The sequence below is a fragment of the Chanodichthys erythropterus genome, chromosome 23 (genome assembly GCF_024489055.1).
Source record: "Chanodichthys erythropterus isolate Z2021 chromosome 23, ASM2448905v1, whole genome shotgun sequence".
Lineage (NCBI taxonomy): Eukaryota > Metazoa > Chordata > Actinopteri > Cypriniformes > Xenocyprididae > Chanodichthys > Chanodichthys erythropterus.
This window is the reverse complement of record NC_090243.1, coordinates 32,476,919-32,495,916: the sequence shown is the minus strand read 5'-3', so window position 1 is coordinate 32,495,916 and position 18,998 is coordinate 32,476,919. Positions and strand designations below refer to the sequence as shown.

The 18,998-nt window shown below is 39.3% G+C and overlaps 2 protein-coding genes across 5 annotated transcripts in view; one reads left to right on the top strand and one right to left on the bottom strand.

Moving 5' to 3' along the window:
- The window catches only part of mppe1 (metallophosphoesterase 1), a 323,001-nt gene extending 308,361 nt beyond the window's left edge, over positions 1-14,640 (top strand). The window contains exon 9 of the mRNA XM_067377835.1: positions 14,380-14,640. Coding sequence (XP_067233936.1) covers positions 14,380-14,382 — 3 coding nt within the window. The 3' untranslated portion in view covers positions 14,383-14,640. The remainder of the gene's footprint in view (positions 1-14,379) is intronic.
- The window catches only part of gnal (guanine nucleotide binding protein (G protein), alpha activating activity polypeptide, olfactory type), a 213,864-nt gene that overhangs the window by 54,900 nt on the left and 139,966 nt on the right, over positions 1-18,998 (bottom strand). The window lies entirely within an intron of this gene.

The following is an 18,998-nucleotide window of genomic DNA, read 5'->3' as shown; positions in this document are numbered from 1 at the left end:
TGTTGTGCCCTTTAGGTGTGACTATTTTTTACAATATAGGTTAGTGCTCTAATGTTACAATATAGTATCACCTCTTGAAACTTTCTTACAATCTCTTGAAATTGCTTAATTCTAAAATAAAAACAACAAAAACAACTATAATCAATGAGTGCAGAGAGCGTAAAAAAAATCAGCCCTGTGTTTGCTGACTGAAGGAGAGGAGTGCTGAACACCATCTGACGTGTAGAACCTAATTTAACTTTGGCATGTTTGTTATGAATAATATCAAATGTTTACGAATAACTCAACCTGAACTGCTTAACGTACACATGCAATTCAAAGTTTGTTTTGTATATTTCAATCTTACTGTAAGTGTGACTTTTCTGATTTTTGTACTTTTTACTTTTTCTAAACATAAGATCTCTCAATTTATGTACATTATTAGAATGTTCTACATTCAAAACAAACAACTATGATATCACTGTAATATTTGCTAGTTATTTGTGATTGATCATTTTTCTTACATTTATTTAGATACTAAATTTAACAAGGCAATGACCCTGCACTGTTGATTTTCATGTACAGCAGACAATAAACAACAAGTGTGACAACTCTTTTGCAGTCATTCATGCACTGCTATCTTCTTCAGCAAATACACATAGTTTTACATGCTGCCCTGTTCCAGCTGCCATGTGAACAGATCGCCAGACAGATTCAGAGCAGTAATGCAGCTGGTGATCACACATCAATATACACACAGAATGACAGTGTCAGTCACACCGACAGCTTATGTGTCTGTCCTCTTTTTCCTGTCTCACAACCACCCCCCCCCCCCTCTCCTCTCGCTAACTTTCTGTCTCACTCTTTCCTGGCAGACCACAGAGTTTATGTGAGGAGAGACAAGACCATTTCACATCCTGACAGCTCTACTAAACACATGAAGACATGCACCTCTGCATCTCTCTCCCTCCCTCTCTCTCACACACTCACAAACTAAAAATAGCTATAGGACTAGTCGTCTAATCGATGAACAGTCATGCTCGAAAGATGTACCTGCCTGAAATGTCCACTATAGTGTCTCTGAGCACCTTTATCTGAATTAACTATTTGGTTATATTAGTGCGTGCTTCAGTATTTAGAAGATTTCTTTATTTTGGAGTGTGAGTAGATACAGTATTTTTGTTCACCTCTGTGTAGACAGGCTAAAAATGGATTTGAAATTTTGGCTGAAGTTAAAAATAATGTGCCACCATTGCAGACATGGATAGAAAGAGAAACATCTGTTATATGCCTTGCGAAGATTCTACTGTTTCCTTCAGTTTTTATTATTATTATGAATAATAAGAAAATATACTAAAATGTACTAAAATGTACAATACTTTCATCAGTTAAATGCCATGACAAAACAAGCTGACGTCAAAAAACAAGCAGCGATGAAAGATCGGCTGCGTCTGGGCCAAATCAAACACATTGCAAAGACTACAGCCAACGGCTAAGTAGCACGTGTTCTGCACCTGACTGTAAGGAAATAACGGTCTATATCAGCATGTATCAAGTCTATATATTTGTCATTCAAAAAGAGAAACCAAAACTAGGAATGCAGATATACAAACTGTAGTGCTTGTTTATCATTTTGAATATCAATCATGTTGAACACTTTCTTCATTTTAGGCAGCTCATGCTGTTATCAAAATATTCACGTATTGGAATGCTCAGGTAAGATGACACAAATTAGAACAGCCTTCAGTCTGTGCTGTCTTGATTTTGTTTTGCTCGCTTTCATCGCTTTCGCTTTTATTCTTGTGCACTGACTCGTTCGATAAACTGAACAGCCAATCGGAGTGATCTATCTCACCGACGGCCGAGCCCGACTAGAGCTGACAGATGCTCACCAACAGCCTGACGTTGGATGACGTCCTAGTCATCTTGGTGTGTCACAGCTCTAAGAAAACTAACTTACAATAGTCAAAAACAACTTTTGTTTACACCTTCCCTCAGCAGCTCAGTGTCTTGAGGTCTGACAGGCTGCTGGGTTCATTAAGGTTAAATCATGTTGACTGTTCACCTTAACTGATTTGCAGAAATCAAAACATGGACAGTAATAGGTGAGAACTAGCCAAATGGATTGTCACATCTGCATTAGTTCCACCCACTTCTGAATACAGTAAGAAACGATGGTAACTTTAACCTCATTTAACAGTATATTAGCAACATGCTAATGAAACATTTAGAAAGACAATTTACAAATATGACTAAAAATATCATGATATCATGGATCATGTCAGTTATTATTGCTCAATCTGCCATTTTTCGCTGTTGTTCTTGCTTGCTTACCTTGTCTGTGCACAGATCCAGCCGTTAATACTGCCTTTCCTTGTCTAATGCGTCGAATGGGCTGGCATTATGCAAATATTGGGGTCATACATATTAATGATCCCGACTGTTACGTAACAGTCGGTGTTATGTTGAGATCCGAGTGTTTTCCGGAAGTCTTTTAAACAAATGAGATTTACATAAGGAGGAGGAAACAATGGGGTTTGAAACTCAATGTTCCATGTACTGAACTCTTGTTATGCAACTATGCCGAGGAAAATTCAAATTTTTTTTATTTTAAATCATTTTTATTTGTATAATTCCAGTAAATATCAGTAAGCAGCAGTTATAAAATAAAACTCTATGGGGCTCATTATCCAGAAAGAGTTTTTTCAAGAATTTTAAAAGAATCAAGTATTTATTAATTGGGTCAACAATATCATCCATGCAAGGGCAGAAGTTTGAATGATTTGCAGGGTGACAAACAAACATGAATGGGCAGTCTGCAGCATACCTTTTCATTTTACTTGGTATACATGCAGCTGGTTCCGTAAAACGAGAACTTTAAGACTAAGAAAATCATCTGACAAGAACATTTCAAACATTAAAATAAGATATTAAGAGATACAAATACCAGAGGGACTGATTTTTTAAAGTGAAGAAAAAGAGAGTGAGAATTAGAGGGGTTCAGTGTAAATCTCTCTTGAGCATGAACAGTATATGCAGGCTTCTGGTACTGAATAATTACTGGTACTGTGAACAGCATAACACAGAACTACCAATGCACTGTATGGCAGAAATATAAATATTCACAGATGCAGATTTTTTTGCAGCAGAAGTCTTAAAGTGTAATTTTCACGATTTTCAACCCGCTTTGTATTCTAAAGAATCAGGGTTTCTGCAGGTACCATCTAATTTAATGCTTTAATTTAATGCTTTTTAATGACATTTTTTTATTTTTAATGCCATATATATACATATATATATACGTCGCTAAATGTTGATAGATAACGTCATGCAGCAATTTGTTTTCTTCTCTGCTGCTACCCTTTTGCTCACATTATATATTTTAATACAGCCAAATTCCCAATAAAACTGTTTCATCTACATATTTTTCTGTTTTTGTTGTCAGACAATGTGAAATCCTTTCAGAATATTGCATAAAATAAATTTGATCAATAAATTTACTTGGAATAAGACACTAAGGGCTGTTACCAATCAAATTAAATTGTTTACACATTTACAATAAAAAAATACAACTGCATTACATAATGTTTTGGGATTGTAAGAAATGTTGGGGGAAAATGATACGTTTAAAAAATTAAACTAAATCACCAGTAGGTGGCATCAAGAAATCGTCTTAATAAGTGAGTCATTAATTTAAATGATTCATTCCGATGGCTGATTCATTCAAGAATGAGGCAGTTGTTTATAAATGGATCACTGAATCTTTGACTCAAAATGCTTCAAATTGCTGAATCATTCAGTAACAAAAACAAGGCTGAGCCTGCATCTCAATGAACATTCTATCCATCCTAAATAGTATGTAACATTATTAATATTCAATATTATATAGGGCAGACAGGGTGAATAGGATGCACATTGGGATGCAGGGTGAGTGTTGCTACGCTATGGTTCTGCTGTGATTTTTGTTTGAAACTGCTATTTTATTTTCGCTGCTAAAATAGAATAAAAACAGTCAATGTTCCTTCTAAAATGTGACTTAATATTAACTATTTCTTAACTGAACTGTTGTATGAAATCAGTGTCACGTTTTTAATCGTGATGGTAGCTTATTTAGGAAAACAGCATTCTTGGTCATGTGATACCTATTTCTTAACTGTATCAAATTATAAAAACTCCACATTTTGAATTTTTACCACAGTAAAAGAGTTTAACTGAGATTCTTTTTGTGTGTGCTACACTCATGTTTCCATTTCTCATCAAGATGGTGTGCGAGCCTCAACAGCACAACCTTGTTATCATCAGTACATTATAAAGCCTATTATCGTCCACCATCGATCGCCACTTACACTAAATGTAATAAAATCATTCTCACGTTTTTTTTTGTATTGACGTTTTAATCAGGTCCTTGTCCGGCCGGGCAAGTAAAATTCTCTTTCACTTGCCCCTTCAAAAAATCCACTTATCCCGGACTAACTGAAAAGCGTTAGTATCAAGCCCTGACATGTTAAACCAGTGCTAAATCCTGATTTATAATCGAGACGTTGTCTGACAAAATCACAATACACATAAGATAAAAACAGTTGCTGTGATTTTGGCTAACGTTATATGTACACGTAAAATAATCACTCAGTCAGGTTAGAAGCAATAATATCTATTTTATTTGTTCTCAGCCACTCACTGAACAGCAGACGCAGAGAGAGCTTCACCTGCGGCAGCGACAGGAAAGCAAGATCTCACGCTCGTGCGGCAGTACCGGTGGGTCTCGGAAGCTAGATCAGGTTAACAATGCGCTTTCTTGGAAAAAAGTTGCAAAAGGGGTCTGAAAAGTCGCTAAGTTGCCAACACTGATGCAGCCTTCCGTCTCCAGGTAACAGCCTGCCGCTGTCCAAAACGGCGTTATGACAACTTTGCACCGGCCGGAGGCAATTACCAAACCGTGTGTGTATCACACCAATGTACATATTTTACGACAGAAAATTAAAGTTATTAATTATGAAGGCTATATTCAAATATAAAGTGGTAGTATTATTTTTTTTTTTAAACTATCTAAAAAAATGTAATGCCTGTAGGAATAAAAATGTATGCTTTTTAATGCCATTTAAGGCCTTAATTTTCGCTAAATCCATTTAATGACTTTTAATGCCCCGAGAATACTCTGAGAATGTCTATAGTATATGTAAAGGAATGATGTTTACACATTCTATGAGTTTCCTGGACCAAAAAATTCACTTTTTTTTTGTCAGCAAAAGTCCACCGGATGAAGCAAAGCATGTCATCCAACAGACTTTTCACAGCTCCAGGGCTTTTGTGAAAACTACAGTTTGTACCTATCCCAAACTGGATAATACTTTTTGTATCCCCGCCCATGGACAGTGGGTTTGACAGGGTTATTAACAGAACAGTTATTGTAAGGATAAGTTTATCACTGAAAATTTGATCTTACTATGTCTACTCTTTAAACAGCATTATGGTAAAATGGAACACTATGGCAAAAGCTTTCTGTAACAGCTTTCCTGTACACAACAGCGTTTTGCTCCAGGGGTTGGGTTTCTTTCAGTTTTTTCCCTCCATTTGGCCTAAAACACTTTGTTTGCAGTCATCCAGTTGAAATGTTGACTACAAACACAGAGGTTTTTCAGTTGTGGTGCTCTGTCTATATTTCCGATTCTTTGCCGCCATTTGCCATTGCCTAAATTGCACTGGATCCTTTACTAGAAACCGAAAGCAACCCACTCTCGCTAAATGTTTACTCTTTGAATTCTTGCACCTGGGAACAATACAAGATGACACCCTTATGACTAAAAGTTTGCTAAAAGTATTTCCTACTAAAGCAAAGCGGGATTTGGTAGTGATGTTACGGTCTGTGCCGAGGCTTCGGAGCGTGTGTCAAGAAATCCCGGAAGCTTTCAGTGAAGCGCGTATTGAGGCTTGTATCTCTTTAGATCAATGACGTCATTGGTGATGTTCGAAGCCTCGCTTCTGCCTGACTGGTTCAGGATGCGGTTCAAATCTTGGCGCGACATTTTGACAGATATATAAACCCATGGGATCCCCTCATAATGTGTGGTTTTAGAATAATAATATTGCCCTAATTATTACCAAATAATTTATTTACACATATATGATAGCCCCATTCATTTGAAGCCAATATATTTATTACACAGTTATGTTATACAATCATTATATACAACCAGAAAATACAAATTGCATTTAAATAAATATATTAGTCTATGTAGAAATTGATTTTTTCTTCACCGTTATTTCTCAGCCTTAACTGCCGCAAAATACAGTGTATCAGATCACATCACGTCATCTGTAATGTATCTGCTTGTTTTACACTCTTTGACCAGCAGGTGGTATTGTGAGCAAATGAAGCCACGAAAAATTAACCCTTTTGTGAACCACCTGGCTGAAAAGCTTCAATGCTTCATGAGGCTTAATCTCGCCATCACTAGGATTTGGTAAGTGTATCCATAGCAGACTGGTCGGACTGGTCTTGGATAGCGACATGACTAGTGTTTATGGGTGTTGTAGTTTTCCTACCTGTTTGGCAAAAAGGAAGAAAACAGCATTTTTTCTCTGTTTTCTCTAGTGAGGTAACACACGATTTCACTTTTCTTTTTTTCTTTTTTGCTTTTCTACTGTATAGGCAGCCAAGATTTATTGAAAGCCTATTTTGCCAGTGGTGAAGTCTGGCAGTAGTGAAGAAGTAAAGGGTAACTTTAATTTGTCTCACTGGGGGAAAAAATAAATAAAAAAACAACAACTATATTCTCATTTTACATCAAATAGAATAGAAACAGAATATAAAAGTCTATGGAGAAGTCTATATGCAAACTGCTCCAGGTTACCATGGTTCCCTGAGAAGGGCAAAGAGATGCTACATCATGGATTGACACATTAGTGAACATCATCAACATGACTGGTGTATGAAGCATGTGTGTAAAAATGTACATTTTATTGGCCGAATCCCAAATGGCACACTTCTATGCACTTTCAGTCTTGTGGACTTACAATGGTTACCGCGTACACGGGTCCGTTAAGTCAATGAGACGTAGGGTGTCCCATTCATCATTTTAGGTTTCAGAAGGGTGCTCACAAGCACCCCCTTTGTGGCTGCTATGCGCCCTCGATTCACACTTCAGCTGAGCCCGCAAGTTTGTGAGCTACGCAGGGAACTTTAGCTGGCAGTCAAAGCGGCATTACATCAGGAAAGTGGGGACTCAGAGGAAGACTCTAAGGTTTTAGGGTGCCATATGGGATTCAGCCGTAGTGTATCGTTTCCCTTCTTATGCAACCATGGTTACACTCATAACTTGAGATGTTCCCTTCTGAAGTGGAACTCAACCCTGTGTCTTGGATTGATGCTATTGGGAACAAATGGGGAATGCCTTTACAGCTTTCCTCCCTTCCTTGTGGGCCAGGCTGTAGCCACATGCGGGCAGCCCAAGAGCAGAGCCCTAAGGTTTAGCTATGTCAACTTCTCTTGCATGACACAGCGGATTGGGAATACTGGCCCAGGGAGAACACTTTACTGCGTCTGCGACCCTGACCTACCACGACCTCTAGGGGGAGCATATATGGGTGTCACATCTAGGATAATTATTCATCATCCATGTAACATAGAACTTAAAACCATAGGGAGCAACAGGGGAACTTCAGCTCTACCACCACAGACCAATCAAGTCTCATGGCATACCATGCCCTTTGGGAGTGAGAGCTCACTCCACTATCGTGACCATGTCAGCTTTGGTGAACAGAGCTTCATTAGCAGACATCTACAGAGCTGCGGACTGGGCATATACCCTGGGCATTGGAAGGCTGCGAGTTAGTGTAGCTGCACCTGCTTGGCATGTGGAGGCTAGTCTGCATCTGTACCACCAAGTCTCTTGACACAGTTCAGTAGTGTTGCAGACCTGCCAACCTTGGAAAAATTTTTCGAGTACCAGTGTGACGGGACAGGACACTTTTTTTTTTTTTTAATACAATACAATACAGTTGAGAATACAATACACAAAGCACAAACACACACCCATCTTCGTTAATCTAATTTTGACTGTTAAAGCTGCAGTAGGGAATTTTTAGAAAACCTTGACTTAGCCTGAAAATTTGAACAAGCACAAATCACAGGTCACTCCCCCTTGCTCTCTGCTGCGCTACAGCCCTCCCACAGCTCCTCCCCCATCACAACGGAGCCTGCCGTGAACGCGCAGGCTAGTAAGCAAGCAGGACTGATGACGGTGGATAAACAGTTATAGCACATTCACTGATACGAACAAAACATCAACAATATGATTTACACTGACTATGGCCTTCCCATACTTTGACTACAAACTTGGTCCTCAAAACATTACGTATTTTGCAATACATGTAATGTAACTATATGACGTATATGCACTATAAGTAATAAATAGCTAGTAAGATAATATAACGGTAATGTTACAGTACGCAAATAACTTTTTTTTATTTAAAGAAACAAACAAAAACATTAATAGCCTCAGGCAACGAGTGATTAATTATCTGCAATGTCTGCTTATATTTATAACAAAATGAAATATTAAACAACCCTGCCTCTTTTCGTTGTGCACACTCTTTGTGCTAGCGATTTCGTTGTGCATACTCTGATTATCTTCACTGTAATGAAATGAAATAGGCTTTAACATAAAACACAACCTTCTCTTTTTGTTAAATGTCAGTTTTAATGTTCAATAATAGCCATTATAAAAGGTATAAAAATATACAATAAGAAATAAAGCAAACAATTCAGTCAAGCGTATAAGTCAGCGCTTTAGTATGATACAAAAGTTAAATAGCCATATATAAATTTATGAAATGTCACGTTGCCCTCAGCCAAAACGGAGCCAGTGGCAAACGTCAGAAGGATTAGCCGACGTATGGCTGCTCTCAGCTGGGCACATGAGCGCTGAGCATCCGGTGATCGCCTGGATCTCAAAACTCCGACAACGTCAGATCAAATTTTCAGAAAGGCGCTATCTTATCAATTAACCACAAATTTGAGCTTTAAACCAGCACATTCTAGCCTGAAAAAATCTTAAAACTGCATATCATGACTTAATAGAGCTCGATCACACGAAAATGCCTATCAATAGTATGAGTTTGTAATCTCGTAGAATATATACGCCAAAATGAGTTTTTCGCGTACATATGATACGCACTTTATGGGGTATTATACGTACAAAACTGGATTGTTTGTCCGCCATAAGCAAAGCTGCTGCACACCGGTAATCTTGAATTTGAACACCTGTACGCGTTGTGCACAGTGGCTGTGCATGACAGGAGTGTGATCAGCGTGCACACGAGCTTGATTGACACTGCTAAGACACTCCTCCTGACTCTGATTGGTTGGTTCTTACAGGGAGCGGTGTATTTCTGCAAATGGCAATAGGACCACTGGGAGGAGCCAGAGGAGCTTGATTTTTTCACAGATTATCTGTCTCATATTCTACTGTCAGGACATAATGACAGGTTTAACAAATATGTAAAAAATACATTTTTACAAAAGTTACCAACTGCGGCTTTAAAGTTTTATAATTTGATACAATTAAAAATTTCACTACACCTGCTCAAAAGCATTTTTTTTATTCATGATTAATATTGCATTGCATAATGTGTGCTTATACAAACTGACAACCACAAGTTAATCACATTCACATATTTAATATGGACAAAAAAAATTTGCTTGCAATTTCAAGTAGGTTTTATTTACATACAACTAACCTGACAGTCGAGTCCTTTACACAGGTTTTGTAATGAAAACTAGTCTAAAATTAAGAAACCCTTAGAAAAGAGTAAACATTGAGTTTACATGTGAATCATTTAAAATACTTACTTTACTATTCCAATATCCAAATATGCTAAAATATTTGGATATTGGAATAATATTGGATATACTAAATCCCACAGAAAAAAAGGTATCTATTTGTAACATGCTGTATTTGAACAAGACAAACATTCGCTGATTATAGGTTAGCCAATACTAACATATTTATAGAAAACAGTAAACAGTGAATAGACAGGACCCATAAGTGCAAAACGAATCGAGTATTCAAGAATATAAAGAAGTTAGTTATATAATGAGGGGTTGTGTTAACTAAAGAGTCCACCATTTACCGAATCTTAAAAACAAGGGTGGATAATTAAAAATGTTTTCTGACAAAAAAAAAATAAACACAAGAACAAATTTTAAACCACGGCAATTTTCATTTTACAATGATCTTCCCTCTCTGTGCTGTGCGTTTGTGTGTATGAGAGAGAGCTCGCGCAGCACTGAGACAACGATGCTTTTAAATGCATAAGTAACTAATGTGCTAGTTTTCAAACAAAATAAGTAGGCTATGTAACATAATTAGGTACTTTAGTTAGTATTAACACAATAACGCAGCACATGTAGGCTATACGTTTCTCAACACTGAGAATAAATAAATAAATGCCTGTTTCTCCAGACTTGCTCGTCAGTCAGTTACACATCACAGCACTTTCATAATCACTAAGCCATATAGCGATTTCAATTTTATTTAGATTTGTTGTTCAACGTTACTTGAGCATTTTATACCAGTTTACCTCAAGGAGTCAGAAGTACCATGACTGCTGTACTGTCCTCGCCTGAGAATTCAGTCACTGAGACCGCAAGAGTGGAAAGAGGATCGCGCGGGATTTTGTGTTGCTGTCGATTTGCGGTCTCTTTTTATTGATAGGCCGTATGCATTTGTCAGTTATCCCCGCTTGCTATTTGGGGAAATGAACCCAGCGATATGATTGGTCAAACTCTTTCTTTTGCTGGATTTGAGTACTACGCGCGCACAGAGGACTCACCGGGTTTTTGTGTAGTATAGAGTGACAAATCGTACCAGCGTACTTTGAGGTCAAAATGCGTACTTGGTACGCAAAATGCGTACATGTTGGCAGGTCTGGTGTTGCCGTTTAGTATAGGGACCCCTAGTATCGGTTTCAACACAATGTCGAAAGTGACTGACAGAAAAGGGCCATCTCGTTTTCTAGTGCAACCCTCGTTCCCTGATGGAGAGAACCGAGACTTTGTGTCCCTCCTGCCACAACTCTGAACTGCCTCTGAAGTGGTTAAGATACCATCTAAGCTCCTCTGCACAAACCTGAATGTGTGGAGCATGCTGGCCTCCTTTTATGTCGTACGTTGGGAGGAGTGGCCAGACATGCAAATTCCACACGCCATATTCATTGGCCTTTTCTAAATACGTCAGAGGTGTTTGGGGTTCCCAAGAGTGACCTCCAGTGTCAGTTTCAACATGTCTCCTTTTCCTCCATCAGGGAACGAGGGTTACACTAGTAATCGAGAGTTTTCCATAATAAATCATCTTCACACATGCTACTACAAACAAACGGCTCCTGAAGGCAAAAAAGCTAATGACGTACATTGCAGGTGCCCTCTTATACTCACAGGCGCTCCGGTAATGATGTCATGGACTGTCGTCTGCAAATAAAAATGTTGTTTACACACACAAGCTTCAGACACCGGTCAAGCTGATGACGTTCCCCATGGCGTCAATCCAAGCAGTGTTGAGTTCCACTTTGAAAGGGAACTGCAATAACTGCTCCCCAGACTTTATGTAAACATAAAAATATGTTATCTACAGAGCCCCATACATGACAGAATAATTGATTTTTCAACTTGTTTTCTGATTTCAACTGATTTCATTATTTTTTTATTTGTTCCATCATTTTAGTTAAATCATGGTAACAAATTAAAACATTCTCATATTTTAACTAAAACCAAGTAGAAAATAAAAAATTGCTTGTTACTGATTTCACAATTCATGGACACAACATTTATTTCTGCATGTCACGAGAGTAGTTTACACTCAGGGGTCGGAGGTCACACCGGCGATACTATGACAGTTTTTATCTTACCAGTGCAAAAGAGACTCAAAATAGTCAATTTTATACATACAAATAAGAGTTATACATTATTAAAAACTGTGGAATGTCTTCTTTTATTTGTGTACACTCACAGTAAAAACAAAATGCTTTTTGCAAAATAAAGAAAATTAACATGATGCACAAGCTGCAGTCTCTTTCTCAATGAAGTCCATTCTGATAGTTGTTAGAAAATGTCTGTAGCTTAGTTAATATTATCACACAAACATAAGACATATGTCTAAAGAAACACTGAAATGTCAGATTTTAAATCACGTAAGTCAACAAATGTAAGAAAACAAATATTCTCTGTGTATGTAATCTGTTTGAAAAGAGAGAGATGTCATTTGTGAGTCAGCTCATTATCCACTAGTGGGGCTGTGCCCACTGAGAGCATGCAGCATTCAAACGCAAATTCTGAGACGATCTATGCAACAGAGAGAACACTCACATCAGCTCGATTAAATGTATAGTAATGCAAGCTAAATCAGATTCATGTACATTGTTTTGAGACACAGTGAGGAATAATTCTGGAAGAATTTACCTCAGAGGAAAAGCATAACTTTCAATTTCATTTCAAGGATTAACTTGATCGAGCCGATGATTGTGAATGGTAATTTTTTTATTTTTATTCTTAAGTTCTTTATTCTACTCGCGATATGGTGTCTGTGAATATTAAACAGCAAAAAGATTTTGTGTCTCAATGTGAATATAATTCCCAAACTATACTGCTATACTGTGATGAGTGAACTATTTTTAAGTATGTTAAAATAGAAAACCATTATTTTAAATTGTAATAATGTTTCACAATATTGCTGTTTTTTCTGTATTTTTGATCATCAAATAAATGCAGGCTTGATGAGCATGAGGCTTCTTTCAAACATAGTAATTTCAAAAATAGTGTCCAAACTTTTGAACTTTTGACATACACACACACTTGCATTCAGCACTAAGACACAGACCAAAACATCTCACAAGCAGCTTTGTGTGTGCTGGAACACAAGTGTGCTTGTGTGTTTATTAGTGACATTCATGCACAACACCTGTCAATACACTGTAAAAATTGGCAGGATTAAAAAGTATTATTTTACAATAAATTACTGTAGTCAGAAATTTACAGTGAAATTAATGCATGCTGGTTCATTTTCTTACAAATTACTGTGAATCAACAGAAAAATTATACTTACATCACAGTAATTTACTGCTCTTGTTTTACTGTGATTTCACATTATAAAGTTGTCTTTAACCATGTCACTCTGAGAAACTGTATCGATAACTAGGGATGTCCAGATCCGATCACGTGATCGGAAATCGGGCCCGATCATGTGGTTTCAGACTCGATCGGAATCGGACATTACCTCCCAATCAGGACTCGGATATATATGTATTAGGGGTGCAACGGTTCTCTGTAAAAAAACGAACCATACGGTTTTCCACTTACGGACCGCACTTGCACTGCGGTCCATCTCGAATGACGACGCATCTATTGGTTAATATGGTTTGTTTAAAATAGCAACGTGGAAAACAGAGTTCAGATAATGTATGTTTCAGTCGATGGATGCACAAAACGTTACAACAACGATAATCAGAAAGCGTGAACAAAACAGTCACTGTCATTGTAAACTGTTAACTGCGAGTGCCGTCTGCTGTAATGTCCAGTCATTTACGCCGTCATCACCCGGGTGTTGATAGCGCGCGAGCGCAGGTGAGACCTGAACAGCACACGTTGCTGTCTGTGTTTAAACTAACTCATTTAAGCCTTGCTGATTTAAACCTTAAAGAACAAGACGCGAAAGAGAACTCGCACGCGCTGTGAGAAGATTTGTGTGCGCTCATCCGAAGCGCGCACACGCTTATTCCAGTCAGCGCGCAAATACTGAGTTAAGGGAAAACTATGCCTGCTGCCTGTATTTAATGTTAAATCAAATAACAAAGAAATCATTCACTGCTCTTGACTGAATAGTTTTTGTAACTTCAATAATGATTAATCTTTATTTATTTTATACAGTAAAGATAATATGCAGTGATATTTTATATTTGATTACTATTTGAAAACTGTTAGATACCTGAAAAACCTGAAAAGCACTGTTCCTGGATCTGTTTTTTCGCTCTTCTTTATTCTTTTTTTATGTAGACTATTAAGTATCGGATCAGGACTCGGTATCGGCAGATACTCAAAATCAACTGACTCGGACTCGGACTCGAGGGCAAAAAAACGTGATCGGGACATCCCTATCGATAACCACTAGAATGGTTTTGAAGTCACTATAATGGTGATTAGTGTTCCATTTGCTTGGGATCTTGGAATTTGCATATTGTATATTCAAATTTCTGACCTAGCCAAGTGTGACAAATGAAAACATTTGTAAAAACTATGATGTGGCGAGGGGGGCATGGTTCAGCGAGGTCTGCAACGAGAGAGAGCGTCGGGAGATCTTTGGTGAGTGAGCGGGTTAAATGTAAATCACGAACACCTGTTTCTCATTCCAGTAATTGGCGCGGAGACAGCATAAAACGCTGCGAGAAGCAGGAGTCGGTGAGAGAGAGGGGAACTGCTGACTGAGCCGCTGGTGTATGACAACACTGCTGGAGTGAAGCCCATTGTGGATTGTATATACCGAGACTGGAATGAAGCCCTTTGTGGATTATTTTGTTTTGCTGTTGTGCGTTGCACAGTTTTCTGTACATTTGTATTTACTGAATAAAGCTCAGTCAGCAGTTAAACGCCGACCCTGTCCCCTTCCTTCCTGCATCCACGAACTTTGACTGTATTACAAATGACAAGCTAGAATATAAAATAGGCTTTTAAATGACTTAATCTATGCAGCATTAAAGCTGCAAGCAGCAATGAAAGGGCCCTCGCACCTGTGCCACCGCTTTTTTTTTTTTTTTTTTTTTTGCTGCTGTTTGCTGCATGGTTAAAGAAAAATATGCTATATATACATATATGCTTATTTGTTAACTCGCGGGGCGTCACACGTGGCAGACATATTTCGCTAAGCAACAAGCAAAATGAAGCGACTGTGTGGGACCATTTCAATAGAAAGGGTCAGGCGTGCCGTTGGCGCGGGGGACAGGGGGGTCAGGACCCCCGCAGTTTTGAAAAGGGCTGCTTCAATCAGTCACTATATCATCTTTTAGCTTAGGATATTTTCTTTCAAATGAGACCATTTTTGTGTTTCTGTGAGCTTTCGTTCATGAATAATCAACTGTTTTGTCGCAGATGTGAAGAGGAAATGCGCTCTCGAACAGAGAAACACGCGATCTCCAAGCAATCAATCACAGCGTGCTAACATTTTAGGACAGGTCGATGGTTTATAAATCGTGGTCGAACGTTAGCGTTTGTCAATCAAGCCAAACCGTACATTTAGAAACCGAGAAATTTGACACTTTAAGGTAAGAGGCTGATCTCTAAGATTGATGCGCGAGCTGGCTTGACTGAAGTTTTCGTGAGGATTTGTAGTTTATGGACTGTTTTGAGTTCGGTAATTACATCTAGAAAGTTAAAAGCATTGATGGCATCTATAAAAGAGATATCTAAAAGCGAAACAAAAATTATTGCCTCGACCGGCGACACAGTGGGGAGGACGCACGAGAGGAGACCTGCGTGTTTCATTGGTATGTGTATACTGTAATACTGCATTTACAAAGCTTATCAGTGGCATGCACTTTGATCACGAAAGTGAAAGTGCCTTTTGCGGTCACATCGCGGTGCCCCCCATTTCTCTCGATGTGAACCGTGAGCTCCAGTCCATTACAATTTAGGGCCCTGGTATACTTCATTTCCCGCATTCCGCTCAGTCTCGTGCGCGAGCCTTTCAAAGAAACTCCTTTGCCCATGAGCGCGGAAAGACGCGTTCGGTATGTACACGTGCACCGTCCGTGGTCATAACAATAACAATCCTTGAGGTAGGCCTGCTATTTTTATTTGACGGAAAAAAATTCTAAAATACCGGTTGCTCAAAGCTTCAATTGATTCACCGTGTTTTCGTTGTCATCTTAATTTGTTAAACATTTACATTTACATTTACATTTAGTCATTTAGCAGACGCTTTTATCCAAAGCGACTTACAAATGAGAGTAGTAGAATCAATTAAATCAACATGAGAACAACAGTATGTAAGTGCTGAGTGAAGTCACAGTTATGTCAGTAAAGTGCTCATAGCGAAAAAAATTTTTTTTTTTTTTTTTTTTTAAATAAATAAATACACAGATAGGAGAAGAATATTAGTCAAGGTAAGTGCTACTACTACTGGGTCAAGTGCTGACGAAAAAGATACGTCTTTAGCATTTTTTTGAAAATGGCTAGAGACTCGGCTGCTCGGATAGAGCGTGGTAGGTCATTCCACCAGCCAGGAACAGTCCCGGAGAAGGTCCGTGAGAGTGATTTTGTGCCCCTATGTGATGGCACCACAAGGCGCCGTTCACTTGCAGAACGCAGGTTTCTGGAGGGCGCGTAAGTCTGAAGTAGTGAGTTAAGGTATAGCGGTGCAGAGCCAGCTGTCGTTCTGTAAGCAAACATCAGAGCCTTGAATTGGATGCGAGCAGCTACTGGCAGCCAGTGCAGACTGATGAAGAGAGGAGTGACGTGCGCTCTCTTCGGTTCGTTGAAGACCAGTCTTGCTGCAGCATTTTGGATCAGTTGTAGAGGCTTGATAGTGCATGCTGGAAGGCCAGCCAAGAGAGCATTACAGTAGTCCAGTCTGGATAGAACAAGAGCTTGGACAAGAATTTGTGTGGAATGTTCAGATAGGAAGGGTCTAATCTTCCTGATGTTGTACAAGGCAAATCTGCAGGACCGGGTCGTTGCTGCAACATGATCTGTGAAGGTTAGACCATCATCCATCACCACTCCAAGGTTTCTGGCTGTCCTGGAAGGAGTGATGGTTGAAGACCCAAGTTGAACTGAAAGGTTGTGATGAAGTGTTGGGTTTGCACCGATCACAAGCAGTTCCGTTTTTGCAAGGTTGAGTTGGAGGTGGTGGTCCTTCATCCAGGCAGAAATGGCTGTCAGGCAGGCTGTGATGCGACCAGCAACCGTCGGATCATCTGGTTGGAATGAGAGGTAGAGTTGTGTGTCATCAGCATAACAGTGATGGGAGAAACCATGATCCTGAATGACCGATCCTAGTGATGACGTGTAGATGGAGAAGAGAAGTGGACCAAGCACAGAGCCCTGAGGTACCCCAGTAGCAAGATGATGTGACTTGGACACCTCACCTCTCCAAGATACCCTGAAGGACCTACCTGAGAGGTAAGACTCGAACCACTGGAGCGCGGTTCCCGTGATGCCCTTCGACATGAGTGTAGACAGGAGGATCTGGTGGTTCACTGTGTCAAAGGCAGCAGACAGGTCCAGCAAGATGAGTACTGATGATTTTGAAGATGCTCGTGCCAGTCTCAGGGCTTCAGTGACTGAGAGCAGGGCAGTCTCAGTAGAGTGGCCACTCTTGAAACCAGACTGGTGGTTGTCAAGGAGGTTGTTCTGTGAGAGATAAGTAGACAGTTGGTTGAATACAACTCTCTCAAGTGTCTTAGCAATGAAAGGAAGAAGGGATACTGGTCTGTAGTTTTCTAAAAGAGCTGGATTCAGAGTGGGTTTCTTAAGCAGTGGGGTAATCCTAGCCTGCTTAAAAGCTGTGGGAAATGTTCCAGTGTGAAGGGAGGAATTGATAATGTGAGTGAGTGCAGGTAGAATTGAGGAGGAGATGGCCTGAAGAAGAGGAGTGGGGATAGGGTCTAGCGGACAGGTAGTAGGGTGATTGGAAAGAATGAGTTTGGAAACATCTGCCTCAGAAAGCATGGAGAAGGAGGGGAGAATTTGTGTGTTTTCAATTAAGATGTTCTTGTCAGTGTGTGGTGTGGAGAATTGGCCGCTGATGGTTGTTATTTTATGTGTGAAGAAAGTGGCAAAGTCATCAGCTGTAAGAACTGATGTGGGAGGGAGGGGAGGAGGGCAAAGAAGAGAAGAGAAGGTTTTGAAAAGTGTTCGGGAGTCAGTTGAGTTGTTAATTTTAGTGTGATAGTAGGAGGTTTTAGCATTGGTGACATTAGTAGAGAAAGAAGAAAGGAGTGACTGATATAAGCTAAGGTCAGTAGGATTTTTAGATTTGCGCCACTTCCTCTCTGCAGCCCTGAGTCTAGACCGATGCTCACGGAGAACATCAGAGAGCCAGGGGGCAGAGGGGGTGGCGCGGGCTGGTCTGGTTAAGAGGGGGCATATATATATATATTTATAATTGTGAAAAATTTAAGTGAAAAATATTTAGTGTAGGCCTATTTATTTTATGCCTTTTATTTAAATTATTTTTTTCTGTTGTCAGAAACGCTGCAGGTGCGTGACAATTTGATAATGTGAATCCAGGTTCTGTTGTTTATCTGTTCTATGCTGCTGTTTGCATGTTAAAATAAACCCTTGGAAGACGCAGACACTTGTCAATTGTATTTTTTATTTAATGTCACATATATGTCATATTATCATCATATAGGCTATACAATATTATAATCTTATCAGTTAACGGTTAATAATCGGATAACGAGCGTTGGTTGTCGGTCGAGAAATTTAACCGAAATGAGCATCCCTAATGTAGATGTCTTCAGGCCAGGACACTTATCAAACATGTGAAGTTTGAGGCAGATTGCACATTGTATGCTTGAGTTACAACTTCCTGTTTCCTGTTCACGATAATAGCATGCTTTAGCACTCAGCTAAGTGTTGCTAACATGTTTTAGAGTGTACTCACACTAGGCGCTCTGAACCGTGCCTGAGCGCGTTTGACCCTCAAAGCTCGATTCGTTTGACAAGTGTGATTGCTCCGTTCTGTGCCCGGTTCGTTTAGCCGGCCCTGGCCCACTTGAAGAGGTGGGCCAGAGCATGGTTTGGTTGTACTCGATCGCGGTTCGCATGCAGTGTTAGCACTAACTCTGCCAGAGCACGGAACAACTATACTTTTGGTGTGCTACTATCATCATTACAACGGCAAACATCTTTAAATTCATGTATTTAATTTGAGTGTATTTGGTTTTATAAGGTTTGGTTTTAAGTTTGTGAGTAAAGCTGCAAATTCCTCCATTAACGTCAACTGGCTTTGTAATAATCCTCTGATACA